Genomic DNA, 26,037 nt, shown 5'->3' on the forward strand with positions numbered 1-26,037 from the left:
CAACCCTCTGAAAAAACACCAAAAACAGGATATTGGATTGGAAAAAAATGTTTTATTTGTTCTAATTCGCCATCCATTAACAAAGTAACACATAACTAGTGGTTTAATAGTACAGGCGCTCCCCTACTTACGAACGAGTTAGGTTCCGAGCGATTGTTCATAAGTTGAGTTTGTTTGTAAGTTGCTCAGTGCTATATTTTGTATTATAATTTATGTTTAAAATGATGCACACAATCGTCCTCACAAATCCGGTCCATGCTAAAAAGCTGGAAAAAAGACCATTATGCGTTCATAGAACTGTACCTCTTTTTTCAGGAAACACGAAAATGAGGCCCAATTAGTAATTGAACGTAAAACGCTGCAGCTATTTGTTTTCATGGCCAAAAGCAGCAGGTTTATTTTATTTTTTTAATGGGAAAGGATAGATGAATGGCCATTTATTCAATATTGTGGAAAGAGAAATGACTTTGTCATCAGACAGGTGATGATTTAGTCACCTACTGACAGCAAACAGAAACAAAGGGGCCCGTTGTAATTGACGCATTAGAGACAGGATTGATTGCGGGGAGTGAAAAGGTGGGTGACTTTGCTAAAAGGTCATTGCACGCCCACAGCAGAAGTTTTTTTTTTTTAATTTGACTTTTGACTGATTGGGAAAGCAAATGTAAGAAAAACTCTTGGGTGATTATGAAGCTTCTGTTTTTTTAATGATAATTTCCAGTGGGCTGATTGAATCAAACCTTTCCAAAGTCCACAACACAGTTCACTCCAGAAGTTTGTACTTTTGTGGTAACAAAAAAAACAGTTTTACATGAGAGCAGAGATTCGAGGACAAATACTGCAAGTAACATAGAAAAATGAAGCACAAATGATGAATAAATCAACCCAAGGAAAAATGTGACTTCATTTTGTTTATTTGATTCCTGTTGATAAAACTTTGATGAGAACGACTTGATATTCTTGATTGAAATGAGAAGATTTTTAGCTGGAACTTGAGATTTTTTCAATGCAAAAAAAGGGTGCCGCAGCTCAAAAAGGTTGGAAAACATTGCTTTAACGAAAAGTGACAGTATAAAATATATCAAAAGTCAGTGTTACAAGTTTAGCTGAAGTGACTTCTACTTTTGTTGGAGCAAACATTTTAAGTACCGTATTTTCACGACTATAAGGCGCACTGCATTATAAGGCGCACCCTTAATGATAATAATAATCGGACATATGCTTTGTCATCATCATTGACTCCACAAACAACAACAAAAGCCTAATTGTCATCATACCCAGAAACTGCGTAAGACGAAATTGGTAATACTTCTCCATAAGGTGCGTTTTCTCGGCAAAAGACCCAAATAAGTGCTAATTTCGGACTCGTAATTTGGCATTCTGCCTTTATGGATACATTGCATCACCCCCCGAGCGGATCACTTACCTCTCACTGTCTTTCGAATGACACTTTTTTTCCATATATAAATCACACTGGGTTATAAGGCGCCCTGTCTATTTTGGAGAAAATGTAAGACTTTTAAGTGCGCCTTATAGTCGTGAAAATACGGTACACAATCGCACCGCAACACTCAGAAGGTATAGTGCAGTACAACAACAACAAAAAACAAACAAAATAAACGGGTTTCCCCCATTCCAGATCCAGTTATCCATCCGGGTTTCAGTTTTCTACGAGGGAAAGCAGATGCCGCAGCACTCCATGCAGATTTCCAAGCAGTCCGAAGACTCGCAGCAGGCGTCCATGATGCCGCAGTCCATGTCGCAAGGGCAGTTGCAGTCGTCGCCCACGTCCTCGCCGCAGCAGCAGCAGCAGCACGACGCCGACGCGCACGGTCCGCACGCCGCCGGCGCCACCACCAGGTTGCAGAGGGTCAAAAATTCGCAGAAGAGGCACGCCAAAATGCACTGGACGCAGCAGTCTGGGTGCCAAAATGTTGCCAAATGACATCCACATTTTTGGGGTGGAATTCAATTGGGTTAATACACGGCCACAGATTTCTCACCATCGGTTCTGATTAAGCGACTGCCAGATAATTGAAGCGTTATCATGCGGGCGGCTAGCTCGATGGCTCCGATTATTAGAATCCTTTTCCTGGCAAGCAAGCCGATTAGCGTTAGCCATGCCGTAAACCTCTGATTAACATTTAACCTTTCCAGACCCTTTTGATGAGGGCGCCTGCCAGTTTGGCAGAATTTACCATCACAAATGACTCATTAGCCACCCTGAATGTGTTTATAGATTAGGCAGAATTAGTCACGCTGCATTAAATTGGCGAGGCTTGTATTATGAAGCACAAAATGGAACTTGGGTGACTTTTTAAAGTGCGCCAAAAGAGCTTCGAAAATCTGTTTAGGGCAGACAAACCAGCAGCCAATGGTTAGTCGTTGGTACTAAGTACTGTGTTCATTGGCCAGGTTGGCTGGGATAGGTTCCAGATCCCCCCCCCGCCAACCTTGTGAGAATAAGCGGTATGGAAGATGAATGAATGAATATGGATGTAAACACTGGGTGATGACAATTAATCACCATTTTAAAAGCTTTTTTACTTCTGAGCTTTTAAAATTGTATGTACTTTTGACAAAGTTTTGTTATTCTTTCATTAACAAAGTAAAATGATTGTTAATTTATCGTGCTTTTTTAGTTTGAATGATGTACTTTTATTATTCATGTATTTCTATTGAATTAAATCAAATATTTGCATCAACATTACCATGATACAGTTAAACAATTGCCCAATTTTTCGACATGCCTTGCTTTCATTATAAACAGAGTCAAAGAATCACTAAAAATAAACTGGATTAGTCTTCTATCAGAAATAATTGATGGCAGCATGATCAAACAACTGCAGTAGCAAAAACTACACTAGGATCACCAAGTCTTCTACAATGTAGTATGGAAACTGCTTTGGAGGGCTAAAAAAAAAAAAAAAAAAAGTAAAATATTTGACAAAACAGGCCTCATTTGCATAACTTTCATCAGCCCGTCTCAAGCTGTTGGAGAGGACTGTTGCTGATTGGGTTAGAGGCGAAGGAGAAAGCAGGAGAATACGGAGGACGAAGCGGGAAGGCAAGCACAAGACTGCTGGATGCTCATGTTTGATTAATCAAAGTCAGTTTTTCTCCCTTTTATTTTTTTTTTCATGCTCGGAGGGGGTGCCGAGCTGACCGGGAGCACAGCGTTGCTGTGATATAAGCAAGATGCGTGAAGTGTGTACTGAACTTTTAATGCATCTGATTATGCTGATCTGAAGACAGAAGACGCGCAGGGAGTCCTTTACTATTAAACGTATAGCTTCGCCACAAGGTGCCCGTGAGAAGGCTAAACTACCACCTGGGCCACGACTATTTTATGAAGAGGGGAAAAAAACACAACAACAACAACAAAAAACCTCAAAGCTCAGCCTAACAAACTTTGAAGGACCCAGAGGGCAAAGCCACGAGTGTTCGGAATCTAAAGAACCGAGGGTAAAAGCAATAAATAAAAAAAACAGTACACAATCATTAAGCGGCGGTCGGCCTTCTCGGCTATTCGCTTGGATGTATAATTGAAGAGGGGCGATTAGTGGGAGATCCGGCGGAAAAGAGAAAGGCATAGACTACACAAAAAAACAAGTGGACACTAATGCCGTCTTAAGACAGGCTGATTTTTGTCCACCGTCCCCATATCCCGTATATTTTTTTTTTTACATTTTGTCTAAAGCAGGGGTGTCAAACCCAGTTTGGCTGCCGGACCACATTCATGGTGACCAGATCTCATGTGGGCCGGACCATTTTAGATATATTATTGAGATTTTTTTTAATAAATGGATTAAAACAACTGGATTAAAAGCCTATTCAGTTTTTCATAGATCTAAAACAATGTTTGTTTTAGCTTTTTTTATATATATATTTATAGATTTTACAAAATAATTTTTGAACTAAAAACACAGAAAAAAATGGATTAAAACATTATAATTATTGATTTAAAAAGGCGGAAAATCTGGAAATTTAATATACGTCTATACTCTTCATTTTAATTTGATCCTAAAACAGAAAGTCGGCACTCATCATTTACTTTCTCGGGCCACACAAAATGATGCGGCGGGCCATCTTTGGCCCCCGGGCCGCCACTTTGACACGTGGTCTAAAGCTTCTTTTGCTAGCAGAAGGCGACATAGCGGTGCTATCGCAGATTGGTTCCGGAGGCGGAGAACGCGCAGAATCCCCGGAGATCTGCCTTTTATTTCTTGTGTTTAGAGGCCTGTTAAGGAGGGTAATTTCACAGGCAAACAGATTATGTTAATCTGTGTAAACACTCAAACACAACAGCTCGGCTTTTCTTCTCCGTTTTTTTTCCGCGGGGAAATAAACACTCGAGAGCTGGCGTATGTGCCCCCCAACGCTGGCATCTGTGAGGCACTCAACGCAAAAGTCATAATGAGAGCGACTTGTTGAGCTGCTATTGTTTTCCCGTTTTATTTCCTTTCCACTTCCACCACACTCTCTGCCAATTAGGACACGGCATCGCTACGGGATGCCTTACAGTGTACAGCACTCCACCAGATGCATAATTTAACTGCGGCAAAGCATCCAATAAAGCTCAATCCTTCGCCAACTTTTCTTCTCGATGCAAACCACACCTCAATTGGACTCTTGTCAATCAATCAATGTCCGGAGGATGTGCGTGAATGTTTCATAGAAGCAAGCACACATTTGAGTGAAGGACTTTCCTGAGAATAAAATCCCTGCTTACCCAGATGCAAGGTGGGTAAAAAGACAGGTACTACGAGTACTGGCCAAGACTGGTCATGACTTTTAATGGTTACCCCCGTGCTCTCGACCCTTGTTAGGCGGTCACACCTACTCCATATTTGTGCTGACAGGAACAAGACTAGTCATTACTGAATGAAACCTCAACTACACCCGGCAGAGTGACAAACCCGCTCTGTGGTGCGCAACAAAAGATTTGTGCGTGACAACTCGGCTAAACAAGAACAGTTACACATGGCAAATTTCAACTACTAATAACACACAGAGTTTTTAGACGTAATAAATCGTATAGCCAATATACTGCTCAACAAATTTTGTTATCTGATGGGATTGTAATATAAGGAGTCCTCAGGTACGTTCTACTTGTCCTAACGATTGCATCATACTCCCTGCTTAGCTAGTGCGTAGTACAAATTGTCGAGTTAGTTTCCTTATCGATAACCGCGTTCCGTGCACATAAGATTAACTCTCTATCCACCTCTCAACAATCTAGGTCACAGGTGTCAAAGTGGCGGCCCGGGGGCCAAATCTGGCCCGCCGCATCATTTTGTGTGGCCCGGGAAAGTAAATGAGGAGTGCCGACTTTCTGTTTTAGGATCAAATTAAAATGGAGTATAGATGTATATTAAATTTCCTGATTTTCCCTCCTTTTAAATCAATAGTTGTAATTTTTTAATCAATTTTTTCTGTGTTTTTAGTTCAAAAATCGTTTTGTAAAATCTAAAAATATATAAAAAGCTAAAATAAACATTGTTTTGGATCTATAAAAAACTGAACATTCAGGGCATTTAATCCAGTTCATTTAATCCATTTATTTAAAAAAATCTAAATATTATATCTAAAATGGTCCGGCCCACATGAAATCGAGTTGACGTTAAAGCGGCCCGCGAACCAACCCGAGTCTGACACCCTTGATCTAGGTTTTTGGATAATTATTTGTCATTTGACTTTTTGATGTAAATATTGACTTGAACAGTGAAATCCAACAGCAATTCAGGTTAAAATACCAGCATACATAGTGTATGTGGGTCTCAGGGCACTTCAGCAATGAAGGCAATCGACTTGTTATACATTCATGTATTAGGTTTTCCACTAATTGACAAGCCCAGCAGGCTGCATTTTTATTCATTTGTAGAAAACTGGCTTTTTATCAAACTCGTTCAAGTATTGATAATGAATGGCTGAAAATGACGATTTCAAAATAGCTGTCAATTTAACATTTAGATTGTTTTCATTCTCCCCCTACAAAAAGTCTTTGCATCTTTTTTTGTGAAAATCCTGACTATGACTAGTAAAAAGCAGGATGCGTTAATTTGATCTGTTAGTAGTTAGTACGTTTTAGTCCTGCATTAGTTCATGCCCGAAGAACGAAAACTCACCTTCTGGTAAAGGCGCTTTTTCCATCTCGGCTGAGCTTCCTTTGCTTGGCCGACTCTCATCGCTGTTGACCGACAAGCTAGACTTCACCTTCGGCTGCATCCTCTGCGACACCGGCGTAGAGGGTGACGTGGCGGGGCCTCCGGCAGCACCAGTGTCTACAGCATTTCCACACGAACATTTACACGATGCCACCGCACCGTTGCCACCACCGGGTTCGCCGGTGATGGGCGTGTTGGGAACGGCCGGGCCGATGCCATTTTTCTCTTTGTCAATTTGAGGCTGATCTAAAGCAAACACAAAAAAAAACATGACTTTTTTTCAGCAGCGACACCATTTTTCCAAAAGAACTTTTCTTTAACTGTCTCGGTGCTAATAGTTTGTCGATGGCGCAACTTTATTGAAACGAGAACTTTGTCAGCACTCTACCGTCAGGCTCGCTATCAAAACTTCACTCGCCCCGTCGGTTCTCGGCGAATCTTTCGCTTCCGATATTGATCCCATGGCAAACATTTCCGCGGCGGGATGACAGAAAGATGTAGGGACCTCACGTGACACCATCACAAAAGCCGCCGCTGTAGGCAAGACGGGAGCGGTACCCAGGTGAGTTACGTGAGCGAACGCAAGATTAAGACGGGGTGAATAAAAAAGCGCTTGTGAAAGAGCGCCGTATACAAAATAGCTGCTGTCTGCCACTGTAATGATCTCCTTTACTCGAACGCTCAGGTGGCCTCAGCAAGTCTGAGAAGACGAAAACCTGATAAAAAAGAATGAGACTGAGCGAAGTAGCTGCGCATTCAGCCCTACTGGGAATTCTACCCGTAAACATCTGAGCCTGCCGGTGCACCGTTAATGTCAGATGGGGTAAATTATTCACCCCCGCCCCGTGCCATTCGACACTTCCTTTACCTTCAGTCTTTCTTAACTGCCCTAATTGAGCGGTTTTACAGAGCATCCCTCAAGTGTTTTTGCAGTTTTAAAAAAAAATCTGTAGGGTTTAATATCGTTCGGAGCTTTTACTTCCTTCCCTACCAGCTCGCAATTACAGTCACATCATTGGGAGAGAAGCCAGATGTGAACCTGGATGTAAAACTGAGCGGTTAAACACACCCCACGAGCTGCTTCAATAAACAAAACCGGACTTTATGGGTAACGAGACAACTGGCGAAAAGCTTTGTGCGCAGTGATTTACGTGTTGGATTATAATCGTCAGACAAAGTCCGTCCGTAAAGGCGTTTTAACGAAAGGGAGGCAAGGAGGCTCCTTCACAATATTGTGCAGGTTTGTCCGCAACGATTCGGCAGGATGGCGGTTCAACTCCACGAGGAAGAATACTTCCGGAAGAAGTGCAAACCATAAAACAAAAAATTTGACTGGTAGTGACAGGTTCTCTAAATACTCCTCGCAACTTTTCTATTTCCATCTCCGTGAAGACGGATGGACACGATGCATAATATAATATGCATAACCATAGATCATGCTAATGACAATACTGTCAGAGATGGCAAAGACAGACGTGTACGGGCGCTACTCAACAAATGAAAAAATAATGAGAGAAAAAAAATGGATACATGTGAGCAGGTCTTGAGTTTAGAGAAAATGTCGGTATAAAATCAATGGGAAGGGATTTGTCACTGCGTGTATTGCGCATTCTTCAAGTTTTCCAAAGATATTTAAAATTGAAGAAGTAGGATTATTCCATTTATTGGTCAGAATATCTCATTTTTTTCATGAGGATCTGCAATTATGGTATTCTAACAAAACATGTGGTCAGTTTTTTTTACTAGCATGTTTTAACGCATACAAAGCACTGTTCATGCTATACATTTTTTTACCGTCAAGACTACAGTGGTACCTCGACCTACGAGCAGCTCGACCTATGAGATGCTCGAGATACGATGAAAATTTTGATCAAATAATTCGCCCTAGATAAGAGAAAATTTTTCGAGATGCGAGAAAGCCAGGTGGCCATGACATGAGAGGCTGTTTATCATTGTAGCGCACTGTCTTTTTTTGCCGCATCTCTTTCGTGTATAACAGATATCTACGAGCACTGAACGATTTATTCAGACAAGTTTCCTCCAACGCATCGACCAGGAAACGCACAACATATTTTGAAGGGAATACAACAGCAAACAGCCCATCGATAGCGAACGTGAGGGTGGAGGCGTGGCAAACAGCTAACCCGCAGAACGAAGGTAAAAAAGATTAAAACAAAATTAGAATTCAGTTTGTGTCAAGTTACATTAAACGTATGTTTGAGTGTGTCTGTATATATTAATCCAAGTTAATTTAAATTTGTTTGTTCGGTTACGAGTGCATTGTCGTGGATAAAGTCCCCCCGATATGCCCCATACCCCCCCCCCCGCCTGCTTCTATCTGTATGTCCGTCTGTGTATCCTCCGCATCTAATTTTATAGTTCTATTAAACACATTTTATTACTATTAAACCACTCGTTATTTGTTACTTTGTCAATATATGGCAAATTAGAACTAATAAAACATTCTTTCCAATCCAATACCCTGTTTTAGGTGTTTTTTTCAGAGGGTTGGAACAAATTAATTTGTTTTTAGTTCATTTCAATGGGAAACGTTCGCTCGAGTTACGAGAAGCTCGACATACGATCTCAGTCCCGGAACGGATTAAGATCGTATGTCGAGGTACCACTGTATTTGGCTCTACAAAGCCCCTCCCAAAATAAACATAAACAGAGGCAGAGATACCAATTTTGATCAGCAATTGCCCAAAACCGAAAAATAAAAACGGTCTTATTGTTACAACCCTGCAGAGATAACCAGATGTAGCAAACCTGACAGGCCGCATTAAAACCCCATGTATCCTTCCCTGGTGCCCGGACAAACGCGCGTACGCAGCGCACCAAATTGGACTTGTAACCGCCCTATTTCCAGCACATCAACAACTGTTGAGAGTGTACATTTGTAGTTGAATAAAACATGGTATTCCCCTGCACACGCTGTCACACACATCACAGGGGAAACTGCGGGGTGAGTGCTTCTTGACTGTCTAAGCAGCATCCCAATTTGGTCGTCGCTACCAGTAGCTGACAGGCTGCGATATCTGGGGAGCATTTTTAAAAGGCCAGTGTTTGATGGATTCATGAAGAACACACAAATATAATTGCCATTTGTCACCCAGTCTTCAGCAGCGTCGCCACGCAGGGTTTGAGCGCCGGGCCTGAGGGGGGGTGGGGTTGAGTTTGGATGGCTCTCTACGTAAAAGCGAGTCTATAGGCATCTCGGGCTTGGTCTCGGAAAATAGGTCCTACCGGAGAAAGCGGAAAATTGCACCCGAAAGACAAGAGAAGGCGTATGTGTGTATATTTAGACACACATCTGCATGTGGTTAGGAAGGCAGGAGGACAAACACCGATTCTTTTAAGTCAGGGGTGTCAGACTCGGGTTGGTTCGCGGGCAGCTTTAACGTCAACTTGATTTCACGTGGGACGGACCATTTTAGATATAATATTTAGATTTTTTATTTATAAATGGATTAAAAGAACTGGATTAAAAGCCCTGAATATTCAGTTTTTTATAGATCTAAAACAATGTTTATTTTAGCTTTTTTTTTTAAATATATTTTTAGATTTTACAAAATGATTTTTGAACTAAAAACACGGAAAAAATGGATTAAAAAATGACAATTATTGATTTAAAAGGGGGAAAATCAGGAAATTTAGTATACATGTATACTCTTCATTTTAATTAGATCCTAAAACAGAAAGTCGGCACTCATGATTTACTTTCCCGGGTCACACAAAATGATGCAGCGGGCCAGATTTGGCCCCCGGGCCGCCACTTTGACACGTGTTTTAAGTCTAAGCAGGAGGTCGCATGGGTCAACGTGAAGATTGTGTTGCACGGACACCAATTACAAGCACCGCGCATTTTTAATATAAATGTTCGAAAGGCAGCAGTTGATGAAAGTTGTTTGCCCAGACTTATGAGAACACCCAACATGCGTTTACACAAATGTCAACCACATAAACACCCTAATCCAGCACTGGTAGTCATCTCCTAATAGCCATTAGCCAAAAGAAACAAACAGCAAAGTAGCTTGGAAATGCCAATTCCTGGCGCCTGTATTATTTTGTTTATCTTTTAGTGCCGAGGCGTTAGGCAAGCGTGTATATTTTCCGCTCGGCCGCGCATGTACCTGCATGATTGAAATGCTAATTTTCAAAATGTGCAATGACCTAGCCAGAGTCCTCCCTAGAACCGTCACCGCCAAAACAGCCCGAGGTATCATCTCTCCTCCTAACAAATAGCGTGTGGAACAGCCCCTGCCTTTCAATCCAAAGGGATATATTTTCTCATTAGAAATTATACATCTTGCCCATCCATATATATATATACACAGACGCAAAAGCAGGGGAATTATACGAGGAATATATAGTACAATGAATGTTATTACAAAAGGGCTCTGATTGAAATGTTCCTTGGGCGTAGCAAAGCCGTGTTTACCATTTCACCTTCGAACTTGAAGACAAGGACTTTCTGTGAAAAATGTAAAAGATGCCCTGGCTGGCAAAGAAGCCAGTCTAAAGACCTTTCCTAATCCTTTTTTTTCTTTTAAGCATGCCAAATTATGGATTTGATAAGGACCGGGAGTTATCACTGTGTGCCAATTGCAAAAGTTGCAATGAGAAAAGGAACCACACAAAAAAAGACTATTTGGGTCCTGACCAAAAACAACAAACTATGGATTCTCCTGGCGTGAATACGCCCTTAAGTCAAGTGAACTGCACGTCGATTGACTTTGACTGTCGGCAACGTAAGGTCTGTATGACCGCAAAACAACATTTGGTGACTTAACTGACGTTTGTCTTTTGGCTGAATCTAGAAAACCCAGATTACTATTTTTTTTCTTCCTAATGGGCTGAAAAAGGAGAGCGAAAAAGTCCAAGATACTCCCGGTGCACAAAACCAGACAAGCACTATGGCAGACGAGGCACGTAAAGTCGAACCGCCGTAGGCGTCGTAACCCGAAGACTCCCAGTATTGTTGTTCTGGAACATGAACCAAGTTGAAGAATAGCAGATCAGTCCTGAGGCCCTCACAGAATATGACTAGATAGAATAAATTTGGTCAGCCCAGATCCATCCTGAGCATGACTGTTCTGGTTTCCAATCTACGCAAGCAAAACTCCTTAATCCGGGAATCTGGACTAGGTGCCTTTTTTCTCAGCCTACTCCCATGTCTGATGTTTCTCCACTGTTATGTGGAATTTGGCAGTGTGCTAATTTAAGTACCGCAGCTGAAACGCTTGCCTCACTTGTGATGTTTTTGTGAGTGTGTCCCACTGTGATGCAATTTCCTGTTCCTTGCTGTTGCGCACTGTAATAAACAGTCAGCAGCAAAATCGAATACAAAGCAACAACATCACGAGAATGACCGGGAAGAGAAGTTAACGTCGTGACTCAACTATCCTGATTCAAGCTTCCTAAAAGGCCAAACATCTAAAAGGTGTGACTGCAGGTCAACCAGAGGATTGGCAGTCTATCAAAACGGCCCGGCGCCGAGTTCCTTTATTTGCTCGCTGGCAATCTCAGCATTAACCCGCTGCTAATGGGACAGCTGTGGGTCAGCGCATCGCATCTTCGGGACGCCAATCAAAGCCCTAAGCCCAGTCGATCGGCCTTCGGGACTGTGGCGCTTGTCCGCCGCTGAGTGGCTTCTTAAACGCGCAGACGCCCATATCGATTTTAGCTCCGGTCTGAAAGAGGAAACCGGAGGGGGCGGGGGGGACTGGATTGCTTGGACGGCAGCCATTCCTCCTGGTCCTCGGTCACCCTCTGCTGCTCAGGGCGACAGAATGACCTCGCTGAGAGGCATTGAACCTACAAACACGACGGGGCACGGCGGGAGCTGTGAACTCGGGCCGCCGAGAGCTACACCAGCACCGATCTCGGTAATAGAAAAGGTTTTAACCTTAACGTTGGAGACGAAACCCTGTTAGAGGCCAAGTAATCCCCCCTGTGCAGCTCTCATTTTAAGCATTTGGATCTCGCCCAACTCATTTTATGACTCCCCCCTACCTCTCAAAACACCCCCTTTTCTCTCTGGGAGATTCTCTGGGAAAATATGCCGTCTTGTGTGGCACGTTTGGTAAACAGCTGAGGTAAATACATGTTTTATTTTAGGGCTTTGTCTAAACTGGTCAAGTTTTACATGGCTAACGCAAGAACCCGTAAACAAAAAGTGCCCTGCAAGCAAGGTGGGGTTCCTGGCTTTTAAATGTCCCCCATAACGCAAACGTGTCAAATATTGCAAAAAATTGCTTCAAGCAAATATTTTGAATATACATACACACACATATTTATACACATACATACATATATATGTATATGTATACATACACATACATACATGTACATGTATACACACACATACATACATACATACATGTATATGTATACACACACATACATACATGTATATGTATACACACACATACATACATGTATATGTATACACACACATACATACATGTATATGTATACACACACATATATGTATACACACACATGTATACACACATATATATATGTATACACACACACATATATATGTATACACACACATGTATACACACATATATATATGTATACACACACACATATATATGTATACACACACACATGTATACACACATATATATATATATGTATACACATACACATGTATACATACACACATATGTATACACATACATATATATGTATACACACACATATATATGTATACACACACATATATGTATACACACACATATATGTATACACACACATATATGTATACACATACATACATATGTATACACATACATACATATGTATACACATACATACATATGTATACACATACATACATATGTATACACATACATACATATGTATACACATACATACATATGTATACACATACATACATATGTATACACATACATACATATGTATACACATACATACATACATATGTATACACATACATACGACTACACATATACATACATATATATGCATACACATATACATACATATATATATGTATTTATATGGGTATACATATACATGTATACCCATATACATACATACATGTACACACATATATATACACATTATATATATATATATATATATATGTATATATACACATTATTAGATTAGATTATCAAAATACTAATAGGATAAATTTGATTAGTAATTTCATGTGGCAGCCCTATAAAGACATGTTAGCTTTGCAATAAAGTTCCAAATTCTAAACTTGTGTACGTAAAATAGCTTTGATAAGAGAAGCGTCGTGCACGTTTAACAACCATAATGAAGCAAGATTTTGAATCCACAATTAAAATCCATACACTTTCAGGACATTTATGGCATGCATAACTAATCATGTCAGATTGAGAAAGTTGAATATTTATAAAAAAGAAAGAAATAAAAAATCTTGGGGTAAAATATGCTAATCAACGCACTTAAAATTTCCCATATGAAATCTATCTGCAGTAAGTCAATGAAAAACTAATTGCAACAGAGGTAGAATTACAATGGCCATTTTAATCAACCCCTACGCTAGTGTTTCACCCCCTATTCATCCCATTTCCGATTACGTGACCTACTGCTAAGTAATCACTTGAAAATAACGCTGAAGTGCATAATGGCGCTGTACATTAGACACATTCTACATTGTTTCTGCACACAACGGTTTCGGAGGACAATTAAAAAAAAATAGAAAATAAATCACCCAGTCCCAATGGCTGAAATTACTTTAACTCAAAGTACTTTGCCAAGTTTGTTGATGGAGCTCCATGCGACCACAGCTCTTTTATTTTTCAACCAACTTTCCATGTCAATCACTAAATTACAATCTTCCATAAGGAAATCTATTTCAGTACCATGCTTAGAGGTCACAAATTCATTTCTGGAGGGGTCAATAGAGCGCACAGGTAATAATAACCTTGAAGGTGTGCCGCTGGAGTCCAATCAGAGCCTCGCACAAAAGGCCATCTTTCTTCAAAACAGAGAGCCGTGTTTTACGACGGGCCTTTTGCACCACGGATAAAAGCAGCGACTAAGGTCATCTTTATCGGCCATTAAAAAAAGTATTTGACAATCCAGTGAATAATGTGAAGATTAAACTCTTGGAAACGCTTGCAATTTATTCAGGCAGACGGCCAAAAAAAGAGCCACGGTCCTGTTCGCGAGAGATACGGGCAACTGGGAAACCCGGAAGCGTCTCTTGAGGACTGTCTGTCGCCAAGTGGAAAGCCCTCCGGGACGTAGAAGTCGTTGAGCGAGTGTTCCCTGGTGACAACCTCACAAGAGATTTCTACTTTTATGTGATTGAAAAAATAAAAAAGCTCAGGTGCACTGTGTCCGTTTACCCCCCCCCCCCCCCCAAATTCCGAAAAATAATTTCAAATAAAGGACACAGAATTACACTGAAGAACCATTAGGACAGGAAGAGGGTTGATGGGTCGGATTAGGGTGTGTCAGTGGGGGTAAAAATACTATTTTAATGTCATCCTTTTGGAAAAAAAATTCTTGCTATTATATGTTAATTCGTGATAACCATGAGGTTTGCGCTCATCGTGAGTGGCTAATTCATATCCTAGCTCAAGGGTGTCAGACTCGGGTTGGTTCGCGGGCCGCGTTAACGTCAACTCGATGTGATGTGGGCCGGACCATTTTAGATATAATATTTAGATTTTTTTTTCATAAATGGATTAAAAGAACTGGATTAAAAGCCCTGAATATTCAGTTTTTTATAGATGTAAAACAATGTTTATTTTAGCTTTTTTATATATATTTTTTTAGATTTTACAAAATGATTTTTGAACTAAAAACACAGAAAAATTGATTGAAAAATTACAATTATTGATTTAAAAGGGGGAAAATCAGGAAATGTATTATACATCTATACTCTTCATTTTAATTTGATCCTAAAACAGAAAGTCGCCACTCATGATTTACTTTCCCGGCCACACAAAATGATGCAGCGGGCCAGATTTCGCCCCCGGGCCGCCACTTCGACACGTGTCCTAGCTCTTGTAAAAGGCACTCTTGGCTGTTATTTCAACCATAAACACTCAATTAATCGAACTAATTAATCAATAGATAGATTACTTCAATAATTGACATCTGATTTCCCATATTAGATACAATTCTGTCATCCGATATCCAAGTTTTTATTCTAAAATAGGAGCAGTAACAAAGGGTAATCTGTAAAGATTGTTTACTTTTCACTGAGAATCTCTCAAACTGGCAGTTATTTAAAAAAAAACATTTTTAGGCAGTCTAAAAAATAAACTTAACAATATTTTCTGTAGTCTTGTTCAACACTTTGGGCTTCAGAACTTCCATTTCGAAGAGACAGTAAGGCCTGATTCCAAATCCATGATCTTTGCTCTGATTAAGAGTTGCCAAACAATAACGTTGCCTTCCTTGTAGTGCGCGAGGGCATGACCAACATTCCGTACGCGAGCTTGAAATCAGACGGCGAGGGATCGCTCAGGGGCAGGATGCATCCAAGCAGATGATCTCTTATTGATTTCCTGTTCCTGTAGCCGACGAGGACTCTCAATTAGACCCGGGTACACATGGGGAGACCTTGGACAGAAATGTCCAACGTTTGATTTTCTAAGAAAAATACACTTTGCGTTGTCGAGTCATACTTCTAACCGGTCGCGGGCGCCGTAAGATCAAGTCCGAGGCAAAACCCTTGTCATGTGGGCTTATTTTGCAAGAGCAACACCTGCCAAGATTAGAAGACCTTCTGACAGAAGATATTTTTTTTTCCCTCCCTTGTTTTTTCACCCAAATCATTCCCTCGCCACTCGGGTAAACAAGCCCCTGGCAAGTCATTAAACTGAACGCTGGAGAAAAAAAAACCGAAACCTGGAAAAGTTCATGAGATGGAAACAAAAGAACTGTTGTCCGTTCTTCCGATATCTTGCAATCGGAAGCAACCCACAAGGTAAAAAAATTGGTGAAAAGAATTTCCAGAACAAGAAAATTGGCTCTGGTTTTGATGGTTGGGATATTGGCTCACTTCCTGTTGACGTTGATTCACTTCCTCTTTGTTTGGGTGGGCGTGTAGTGATTATGGAATCACAGTAGTGCTGACATTAAAAACAAATGCGTAATTATAAAGAGCGCTAAAAATAGGAATACAAATCGAAATGTATATTTGTCATTGACTTTTACTTTTTGTTATTTAAAAACAAACTATCTCTTGTTCATATATTTTTGGTTTCAAATCTCCTAAATCATTCTGCAACACATTCAACATATGTTATCAGGCAACCCGATGAATCGAACTCATTGATTGACAGATGAATCGATCCCTTACATCACATGTGTCAAAGTGGCGGCCCGGGGGCCAAATCTGGCCCGCCGCATCATTTTGTGTGGCCCGGGAAAGTAAATCATAAGTGCCGACTTTCTGTTTTAGGATCAAATTAAAATGAAGAGTATAGATGTATATTAAATTTCCTGATTTTCCCCTTTTTAAATCAATAATTGTAATTTTTTAATCCATTTTTTCTGTGTTTTTAGTTCAAAAATCATTTTGTAAAATCTAAAAATATATTTGAAAAAAGCTAAAATAAACATTGTTTTAGATCTATAAAAAACTGAATATTCAGGGATTTTAATCCAGTTCTTTTAATCCATTTATATAAAAAAATATCTAAATATTATATCTAAAATGGTCCGGCCCACATGAAATCGAGTTGACGTTAAAGCGGTGCGCGAACCAACCCGAGTCTGACACCCCTGCCTTACATCTATAGCTACAAACTTCAAAAAAATAAAATTACAGTTGCTTCAAGTTTACTATACAGTAAACCCCAAACAGGATTTCCTTCTAGATAGGAAGCAAAGACAATGGAGACACAAGGTCAAGCTTCGACAGAATGAGACAGAAAACATGGTGCTCTTTACTTGACAACAAAAATGTAGAAAAAAAGAACATCAAAGTGCCTTATCGGTATTATCTCAATCGGAAACACTGGCGCTTTTATTTCACTTGGCTAGCAAATTCGTGCACCCCAACTGTCATAACATCCATTCTTGACATCTTATTTAATTCTTAGGTAGGCCAGTACCCAACCACGATGCAAGTTGTTTGATTTTTTTTTTAATCTCGCGTATTGCAAACCCATTTCCAAAAACGTTACATTCCTGCTTGTTCAAACTTACTTGTTATTGGCTTGATGTCATCTTCTTGGGCCCGGTGACTAGAGGAGGGTGCTGAAGCTTCGGAGTCATTGGAATCTGCGGTCAAAAAGCATTTAACGTTAACCGTAGAGGAAACAAAAACAAAAAAAATCATAAACTCTAGACCACAAGTATCAAACTCAAGGCTCAACTCCCGTGAATGTGGCCCGTCAACCAAACTTTGTTTGACACTCCCGCATCCGAATGTTGACAGTGGAACGAGAAAGTGTCAGAATTAGAAAAAATATATCCTGTATTTTCTCGCATATTAGCCGCCTCCGCGTATAAGCCATACCCTTAAAATTGTCTTAACATCATTGAATTTTACAATTTCCCTCGTATGAGCCACCCCCTGATTCACAATTTTAACCTCCATATTTGTGGTTTTAATAGGGAGTACAAATGTGTTACTTTGAAGGGAAAATCTTCAGAAAAATCCTCGCACGTGATATTTCTCAGATACTTTATGAATCAAAAGGATCGTCTGCTGGATTGCACATTATTTGGGTCAATATCATAAGGAAGTCAGTCAAAAAGGAAGTCATGTGAGCAGTACAACCAGGAAGTGTGTTCATAGCGGTCTAGTTTGACATCTTTAGGTAAGATGGCGGCGCCCTGATCGAGCAATGGCAGGTACAAGTGAGTTTTTTTCCCATTTTATGCAAGATACGTTTTTTTTCATAGATGTCAAAATAAATTTTGTTAAGCGTTTTATCCGTTTATCTTTTCTCTATTTTGAAATAAATGACCATATCGTCCGCATTGTCTTGTGTTATGGCGTTTTGTGCATGGCAAGTCTAATTTGTGCGCATATAAGCCGTACTCATGATTCAGTCATCTTTTTTTTTCGCGACAAATACGGCGTATATGCGAGAAAACATGGTACATAAAGTCAAATAGTGTAATTATTAGCGTTTTATCCGTTTATCTTTTCTTTATTTTGAAATAAATGACCGTATCGTCCGCAATCATCTTGCGTTATTGCATTCCATGCATGGCAAGTCTAATTTGTGCGCATATAAGCCGTACTCATGATTCAGTCATCATTTTTTTTCGCGACAAATACGGCTTATATGCGAGAAAATATGGTACATAAAGTCAAATACGGTGTATTTATTAGCGTTTTATCCGTTTATCTTTTCTCTATTTTGAAATAAATGACCGTATTGTCCGCATTGTCTTGCGTTATGGCGTTTTGTGCATGGCAAGTCTAATTTGTGCGCATATAAGCCGTACTCATGATTCAGTCATCATTTTTTTTTGCGACAAATACGGCGTATATGCGAGAAAACATGGTACATAAAGTCAAATACGGTGTAATTATTAGCGTTGTATTCGTTTATCTTTTCTCTGTTTTGAAATAAATGACCGTATCGTCCGCATTGTCTTGCGTTATGGCGTTTTGTGCATGGCAAGTCTAATTTCAGCGCATATAATTCGTACCCTGGATTCAGTCATCTGTTTTTTCGCACCAAATCCAGCTTATATGCGAGAAAATACGGTACATAAAGTAAAATAGGGTGTAACGGTCTCGGTTGGTTGATGTGAAGGCCTCTCGGTGAGTTTGGGATCTCATCTGCAAACGTTTGTGTACTCCCAGCTGAGCTCTACCTGCCATGAAAGCCACATTCATGGTAAAGTGGAAAAAGGTACGCAAGCGTCAACAGCTTCACTAAAAAGAGGAGGGGGGAGACAAAAACAACCCCACAGTTGCTCTCCTCGCAGATGATGTATGGCAGAGACGTTACCGTTAGTGGCCCTACTGCGTGATGCATCGCAGTATTTAGTGATCACGCTTAGAAACGAATTGGCCTACTCCCGCTACATCCCCGCTCCCCTGGGAGGGAAAATCCAGTCTTAAGCGCAGGCGCCTTTGAAGGGGGCTGGCGAAAATCCATTCGCAATCCGGCAGCCTGACTGATTGCTTACTTTGTCCTACTTTGCTATTTTTTGACAGTGCCATAATGATGCTTGGTATAAATAGGACGGTTAACGCTTCATTGCATGTTTGAAGAAAAATGGGGGAAAGGGGGTGTGTACAGGGGAGGGGGGATTATTTTACATGTGATAATCTAACCAGAAAGTTAATTAAAAACTATAATTGGCCTGTGGTTTTCTGTTCATCGTCACGACCAAGGCACATGATTTAACAACAAAAGACAAGTCAAAGTTCTCAACGGGGGAGAGTTCCAACCATCTTAAATGCTTGAAAAGTCAATAAAACTGTATCAAAACTGAAGAACGGAAATGGTTCCATTACAAGCTTGGGGTTGTTTGCCGGCTAGCCTTACTTTCCTGTCAAATTGAACACAAAGGTGAAGGTTCTAGAAGAGCTTGGCCTTTAAGTTGACTTTACCCACCGTTTCCTGTCACGCCACACCGGACGCAGGGGACATGCATTCTTAATGAATGATGTCAATGTTACAGCTCAGCTTCAAGGCCCTGTGAACGTGCACTTAAATAACATTAACACATATACAGCTAGTCAAATGCGGTGGAAAGTCGATTACAGAAAATAAAGTGCAATCGCAGGTCTTTGTTTGTACCCTAACACCAAGTAGTGAAATAGAAAACTAAAATAATTGTTCAACAATGCATGAAAGGATGGAAATAACAATTATCCAAAGAAAATGAGTTGCAATGTGGCCTCTACGAGGCAGAACTTGGGAATATTTCATGTGTTGTATATTTATACCGTATTTTCACGACTATAAGACGCACCGCATTATAAGGCGCACCCTCAATGAATGACACATTTTAATTTGTTTTCCATATATAAAGCAAACTGGATTATAAGGCGCCCTGTCTATTTTGGAGAAAATTTAAGACTTTTAAGTGCGCCTTATAGTCGTGAAAATACTTTTTTTTTCTACAGTCAATGGTTGCTATAACTTGTACAAAGAGAATATTCGTGTTAGATTTCTTGTCTATGACAAGAAACATGGTGGTATTTATTTTGGAAACGTAAAAATACATTGTATTTATTCATCAGTAGATGTCATTTTTGTCATGTGTTTTTAATGTTGCAGTTGACATGACAACTGATGTGCAATCCATTTGAGTCTCTTTTTATTTTTCATTAACTTGCATATTTAGATCTCCAACAGCTTATTGTATCAGCAAAAAAAGTTATTTTAAGCCATTTATCAACAACACTTAAACGCAGAGCTTTACAACAACAACAAAGTCACTGACTTGAAATACAGTTTGTTTGTTGTTGTTTTATTTTTATTCATTACAAGGGCAAAATGCTGGCTCACATTTCCATAGAATGTGGCTATTTTAAGAAAAAGCCTAGCGGCCCAACAGGCTTATAAAGCACTGTGAAAACCTAGCGGCCCAACAGGCTTATAAAGCACTGTGAAAACCTGGCGTTTATGAAGCCAATGGAATTTATAGGCACTGGATGTGCTTTTTCAACACTATTCCCATCCTTACCGTGAATAAGGGGCGGCAAAAGAGGGCTGATCTCCGGCTGGGGGCTTTTTTCTGGCCCGGGTAGCCCACGGGGAGGGTGTCCGATCTCCGTGGACATGAGACCGTCAAATCACAATGCGTCAACCCGATCTGCAGCGCTTCTTTGCCGGGAAAACGTCACCTCATTAGGCTAGGAGACACAATGCAACACAGTTTAAGTTGGATAGTTAGGGTAAGAGCACGGATCGGTCCATTTTTGCCTCTTTTCTGGCAAATCTGAAAGCCGCGAGAGGCGAAATTGTTTAGAAAGTGAGCAACTTACCTTTCACAACATGTCAACTTCTTCGCTTCAAATGTGACGTTTTCCCGGCAAGGAGGCGAAAATAAGATCGAGTAATAACCGTAAAGCTTTCGAGACAAGTTTTTGGAGCAGCCGCTGTGTCCAAAAGTTTGACTTCGCGCAGATGTGTCTGGCGTCCCAAATTTACTCGTTTTTTTCTCTCTTGATCGGTGAGCTGACACTTTTCATCATATCCGGATTCCTCGGGAAAACTGTTGACGCCTGAAAGACATCACTTTTACGGTATTTTGTTACAAAAACTCCCGAAAACAGCGATGCGGAAAAGCACGAGGGTAAAAAAAAAACCAATCAATCTTGATTAATGAACTCCAGGCTTGTCGTAGTGACCGACGAAAACGCGTTTTTTTTAAATACAATTAAAATTTCCGACAATTTTACATTCTATTACGTTTTAATTGAAATAGAAATGAATAATTATTGAAATGTATTATGTTTATACAAAAAAAGAAAAATGTAAAAGAAAAAGAGGGATGTGACTTCCCGTTTGTGTTGGGTTACCATGACAACGGATGATAATGATGGTTTATTGTATACTAGTACTAAGTTTATTTTAAACAACAAAGTTTAAAGCAGGTTGTAGTACACACGCGCGCACACACACACACACACATTTTAATACATAGCATGACTGTTTACAAGAGGAAATTGGGGACTTTTATTCAATTGTGGTTGTTTATCTTAGGATGCACTTAGCTAACTTAACCCATTTAAACTGGTGCTGGACTTTTTCCTCTTTTTGAAAATGCTGTAAATACTTGAAAATAATTTTCTATGCAATATTAAACTCTTGTGTCACATTACTGTCTTCTTGACTCAATGACATTTACAGAATTTTAAAATGAGCTGAAGCGGAAAGTAAAAGTAGCTCAACACAATATATAAGGAATAGCTTTGGTCGGAGTAGAAAAGTGGCGGATGTTACTTGAAAGTATGTAAGGGAACATTGGCGAGCAATAATGACAAAATGACTCCAGCAAGTTCGAAAAAGACCTTCCGCGAGAGGTCAACTTGAAAAGTTGTCCGACTCAATTTCAAACTTTCCCCCCAAACTACCATCTAAACATCCAATATGAGCGCTTAATTCTGTCCGATTCATTCCCCGTATAATCCAGTGGAAATAAATGTCCTCTGCAGAGTCAGTGGGGTATTGTTAGTGCAGTCAGTGTCTTGCTGATTGCCATCATAGCCATTGAACCCTACTGGTAACAGTGTAAGTGAGATTTAAGCCTGGGCAACATGAGAGTGTGGAGGTGATTGATGTGAAATATGCCCTCCCTCATTGACTGGCTGAACTCCATTTTCTGCTCCTAATGCAGAAATCACTCCAGGTCCCCAGCATAATGATTTACGATGAATCTGTGTCAATGTTGAACTCGGCAAACCCCACGTAATCCATCTTGCAGATGTACCTACCAACCCCGCTCCGCCTCGTCCGCTCCCGCCGAGCTGCCACCCTCGCCTCGGTCGCGGGAAGCCAAGGTACGCCGCCATGCTGGCTATCCCTCCGTTATAAAAGTGCTGAATCCATTACAGGCCTGATGTGTAATCACGGAGGACCCTCTAAACCCCTTAGACTGTAATTACCAGGATACAGACATTCCCTCACTCCATTCCCTAGAGCTCCACCAGTCCAAGAACTCAGTTAACCAGCATGCAGTTCTACATGGCCTTACCTTACGATTCAATTCAACCAGTGGCGGTCCGTGCATTTTCTCGTAGCGCCTTCAATGGGTAAAATCCACTTCCTAGCAGCATTTAATGATTAAATACAAATACTGGAGCTTTTCAGACATTACAACCGGGCCCGGGGGTGATTTTCCCGGGAAAAGACAGCGATGGACGTCAACGGCGAAACTGCAAAAATTTCCCTAAAATGGGGTAAAATCCACTTCCTAGCAGCATTTAGTGATTAAATACAAACACTGGAGCTTAAATACAAACACTGGAGCTTTTCAGATATCAGAACTTGGCCCACAATTGAAATATTATTTGGGAATATAGCCATATTTTACTCACCAAAAATTCTTTTTAACTGTACACAATATCCATCCTCCTTTCTTTCTTCCTTCTTTTCTATCGCCATCGAAGCTAATGCTGAAAGTCGAGCGTGTCCTGTCGTATTTCTGGCATAGTCCGTCTTCAAAATGGCTTTAAATCAACACAACAATATATTTGCTTGTGCAGCTCGCTCCAGATACAGTTTGTTAGCTCTGGCTAGTCCACTCTATCACTAGCCAATCATAGTTGGTGAAAGAGATGACGTATCCCTATGCCTGCGAGAAGGCATTGTGGTGTTGCCAACTCGAAATCTGATTGGTTAAAGCAACAGTCTTATCGACACTTGTTTAATGCAGCAGAGCCCGCAGAACTGATTGTGAAGGCCTTGAGGCAGATTTCTGACCCTAGCAACAAATAATTGCTGAAATGTGATTGGTTAAATGCTTCAATATGAAAACACACATCTGGAAGCAGTGCAACCAGGGGGGAAAGCAATGAAAGGAAGCTAACAGACAATTTGGAATTATTTAATAAGTATTGATGGACAAAATATAATATATGATTCAGATATTTCTTAGGCCAGCAAAGAAGGCCTTGAAGGCCCTGACGGCCCGCCACTGAATTCAACTAATCTGATTTTGACCTCGCTGTGTGCGGTACGCCTTGATTTGGAATCGACTTCCTCCGTGCATCCCCGTTCTACTGAGCATGACAATGGTGGGGAAAAAAATCAACCCCACTTGTCTTGTTTCTTTCACCCCCCGGTTCGCAGCCACGGCGCTGTTGCTGCTGACAAACATTATCTCGTGTGCGATCGTGCGCTCACCACAGAGTCCCCGAAAACACACGCGCCGGCGCATTCTGGGCTGTCACGCTTTGTCAGGCGGCGGCGTTGCATCTGTTGGCAGTCACAACTGGGAAGACACGACAAGGAAGCGTCGTCTCTCATCGCACGCTGTTTGTTTGGCACGCCGCCTGATTGCTGGTGTGTGTGAACGTCGACACGGAGGTGACAAATTTACCCCGCCTCGGCAAGCTGAAAAAGACAGACGTGGCCGTCTTTAGGCAGGATCTGTTGAACACTAGAACAAAATGTGTCAGCAACATCCTTTAGGTATCAAGCAGCCTTTTATATGATATCTAATCTAATCACAACAACAACAAAATTACCAAACTCATTTCATGACCTCTAATCTTTGACCTCATCAACCCAAAATTTGAGCCCTTTTTTGCTTTTATGTTCGTAACATTTTGCAAATTTGAAAATAGTGCCTTTATTTGTTCTTGAGTTAACTTGAATGCAAGACAAGGCAAATGTATTTGTTCAACAAATGCTTTATATCACATGAAAATCCAAAAGCATGCAAAAACAAAAAGTCACATTTTCATTTTTTTTCTTCCCGATACAAATCCGCTACCTGGATTTTTCTACCAATAAGAATAATGCAAATATAATGTAACCAGTCATCGGATTGAACACATCTGGGAAAAATATTGGATCAGATACCCCAAAAAAAATAAGGACATCCTATCCCAATCGAGACATGCCTACTTATATGATGTTCATTCAGAGCTGACAACAAATGTGACTAATAAATTAGAAATAGCGTACAGAATTAACATTTATCGTGAGGCCAATTCATTGAGATTATTGTTTGAAGATTTCTTCTTGAGTTTGTTTGAGTGTGCGCATGTGGGTACATCAGTGGTGTGCCATCAGGGCCTTCCAGGCGTTCTCTGCTGGCCTAAGAAATATCTGAATCACAGACTGATGTTAATTATATTTTGACCATGAATACTTATCAAATAATTCCAAATTGTCTGTTAGCTTCCTTTCATTGCTTTCCCCCCTGGTTGCACTGCTTCCAGATGTGTGTTTTCATATTGAAGCATTTAACCAATCACATTACAGCCATTATTTGTTGCCAGGGTCAGAAATCTGCCTCAAGGCCTTCACAATCAGTTCTGCAGGCTTTGCTGCATTAAACAAGCATCGATAAGACAGTTGCTTTAACCAATCAGATTTCGAGTTGGCAACACCACAATGCCTTCTCGCAGGCGTCGGGATACGTCATCGCTTTCACCAACTATGATTGGCTAGTGATTAGCCAGAGCTACCAAACTGTATCTGGAGCGAGCTGCACAAGCAAATATATTGTTGTGTTGATTTAAAGCCATTTTCAAGACGGACTATGCCAGAAATACGACAGGACAGGCTCGACTTTCAGCATTAGCTTCGATGGCGATAGAAAAGAAGGAAGAAAGAAAGGAGGATGGATATTGTGTACAGTTAAAAAGGATTTTAGGTGAGTAAAATATGGCTATATTCCTAAATAATATTTCAATTGGACCGCCACTGGGGTACATGTATGGGTATGTTTACTCAGCTGCCACTTGCAATTCCTCCCCATTGAAAATATTCCTTTTAATGGCCCAATAAATACTTTTCTGATCTTTATTCTCTTTTTAGTATACATACATTTGCCTACATATTTCGACATAAAACTGCTGTACTTTTATCATTTGAAAGGGCTCAAGGATTGGGGAACGAATGATTTGAATTCAATGTAAAACATGTCCCTTCGTACGGAAAATCCAAGTTACGAAACCACTTGGGGGGGCGAATTAATTTCGGAAGTAGAAAATTAATCAACTTTGTTTCCAAGTGAAAAGTCACTTTGGAAAATAGCTAAGTTTTGCAAGGTCCATCAATAAACCTTTCTTTAATGATCACATTTTCCGAGCTGCGGACAGAAATATAAATGCCATCGCATCTGTCGAGTGAAGGTGATGCTTTGAACAGGAGGAAGTGACACCTGTAGCCTGATCTTCAAAGTTGTTTCTCGCTCTGAACGGAATGAGCAGAAGTTAATGAGCGTGGATTTTTGAAACTGACCG

The 26,037-nt window shown here is 40.5% G+C and overlaps 1 protein-coding gene across 1 annotated transcript; it reads right to left on the reverse strand.

Annotated features, from left to right (window-relative positions):
- Positions 1-896: 896 nt before the first annotated feature.
- Positions 897-21,448, reverse strand: mdfic (MyoD family inhibitor domain containing). Its single transcript, XM_077593787.1, has 5 exons — positions 21,103-21,448; positions 20,802-20,970; positions 17,346-17,420; positions 6,129-6,413; positions 897-1,919 (listed from the first exon to the last, which is right to left on the reverse strand). Exons 2-5 carry the CDS (start codon positions 20,896-20,898, stop codon positions 1,669-1,671), a joined length of 708 nt encoding a protein of 235 aa, XP_077449913.1. The 5' UTR covers positions 20,899-20,970; positions 21,103-21,448; the 3' UTR covers positions 897-1,668.
- Between the last annotated feature and the right edge of the window lie 4,589 nt (positions 21,449-26,037).

This window comes from Stigmatopora argus, chromosome 23 (genome assembly GCF_051989625.1).
Source record: "Stigmatopora argus isolate UIUO_Sarg chromosome 23, RoL_Sarg_1.0, whole genome shotgun sequence".
In the NCBI taxonomy this organism is placed as follows: Eukaryota; Metazoa; Chordata; class Actinopteri; order Syngnathiformes; family Syngnathidae; genus Stigmatopora; species Stigmatopora argus.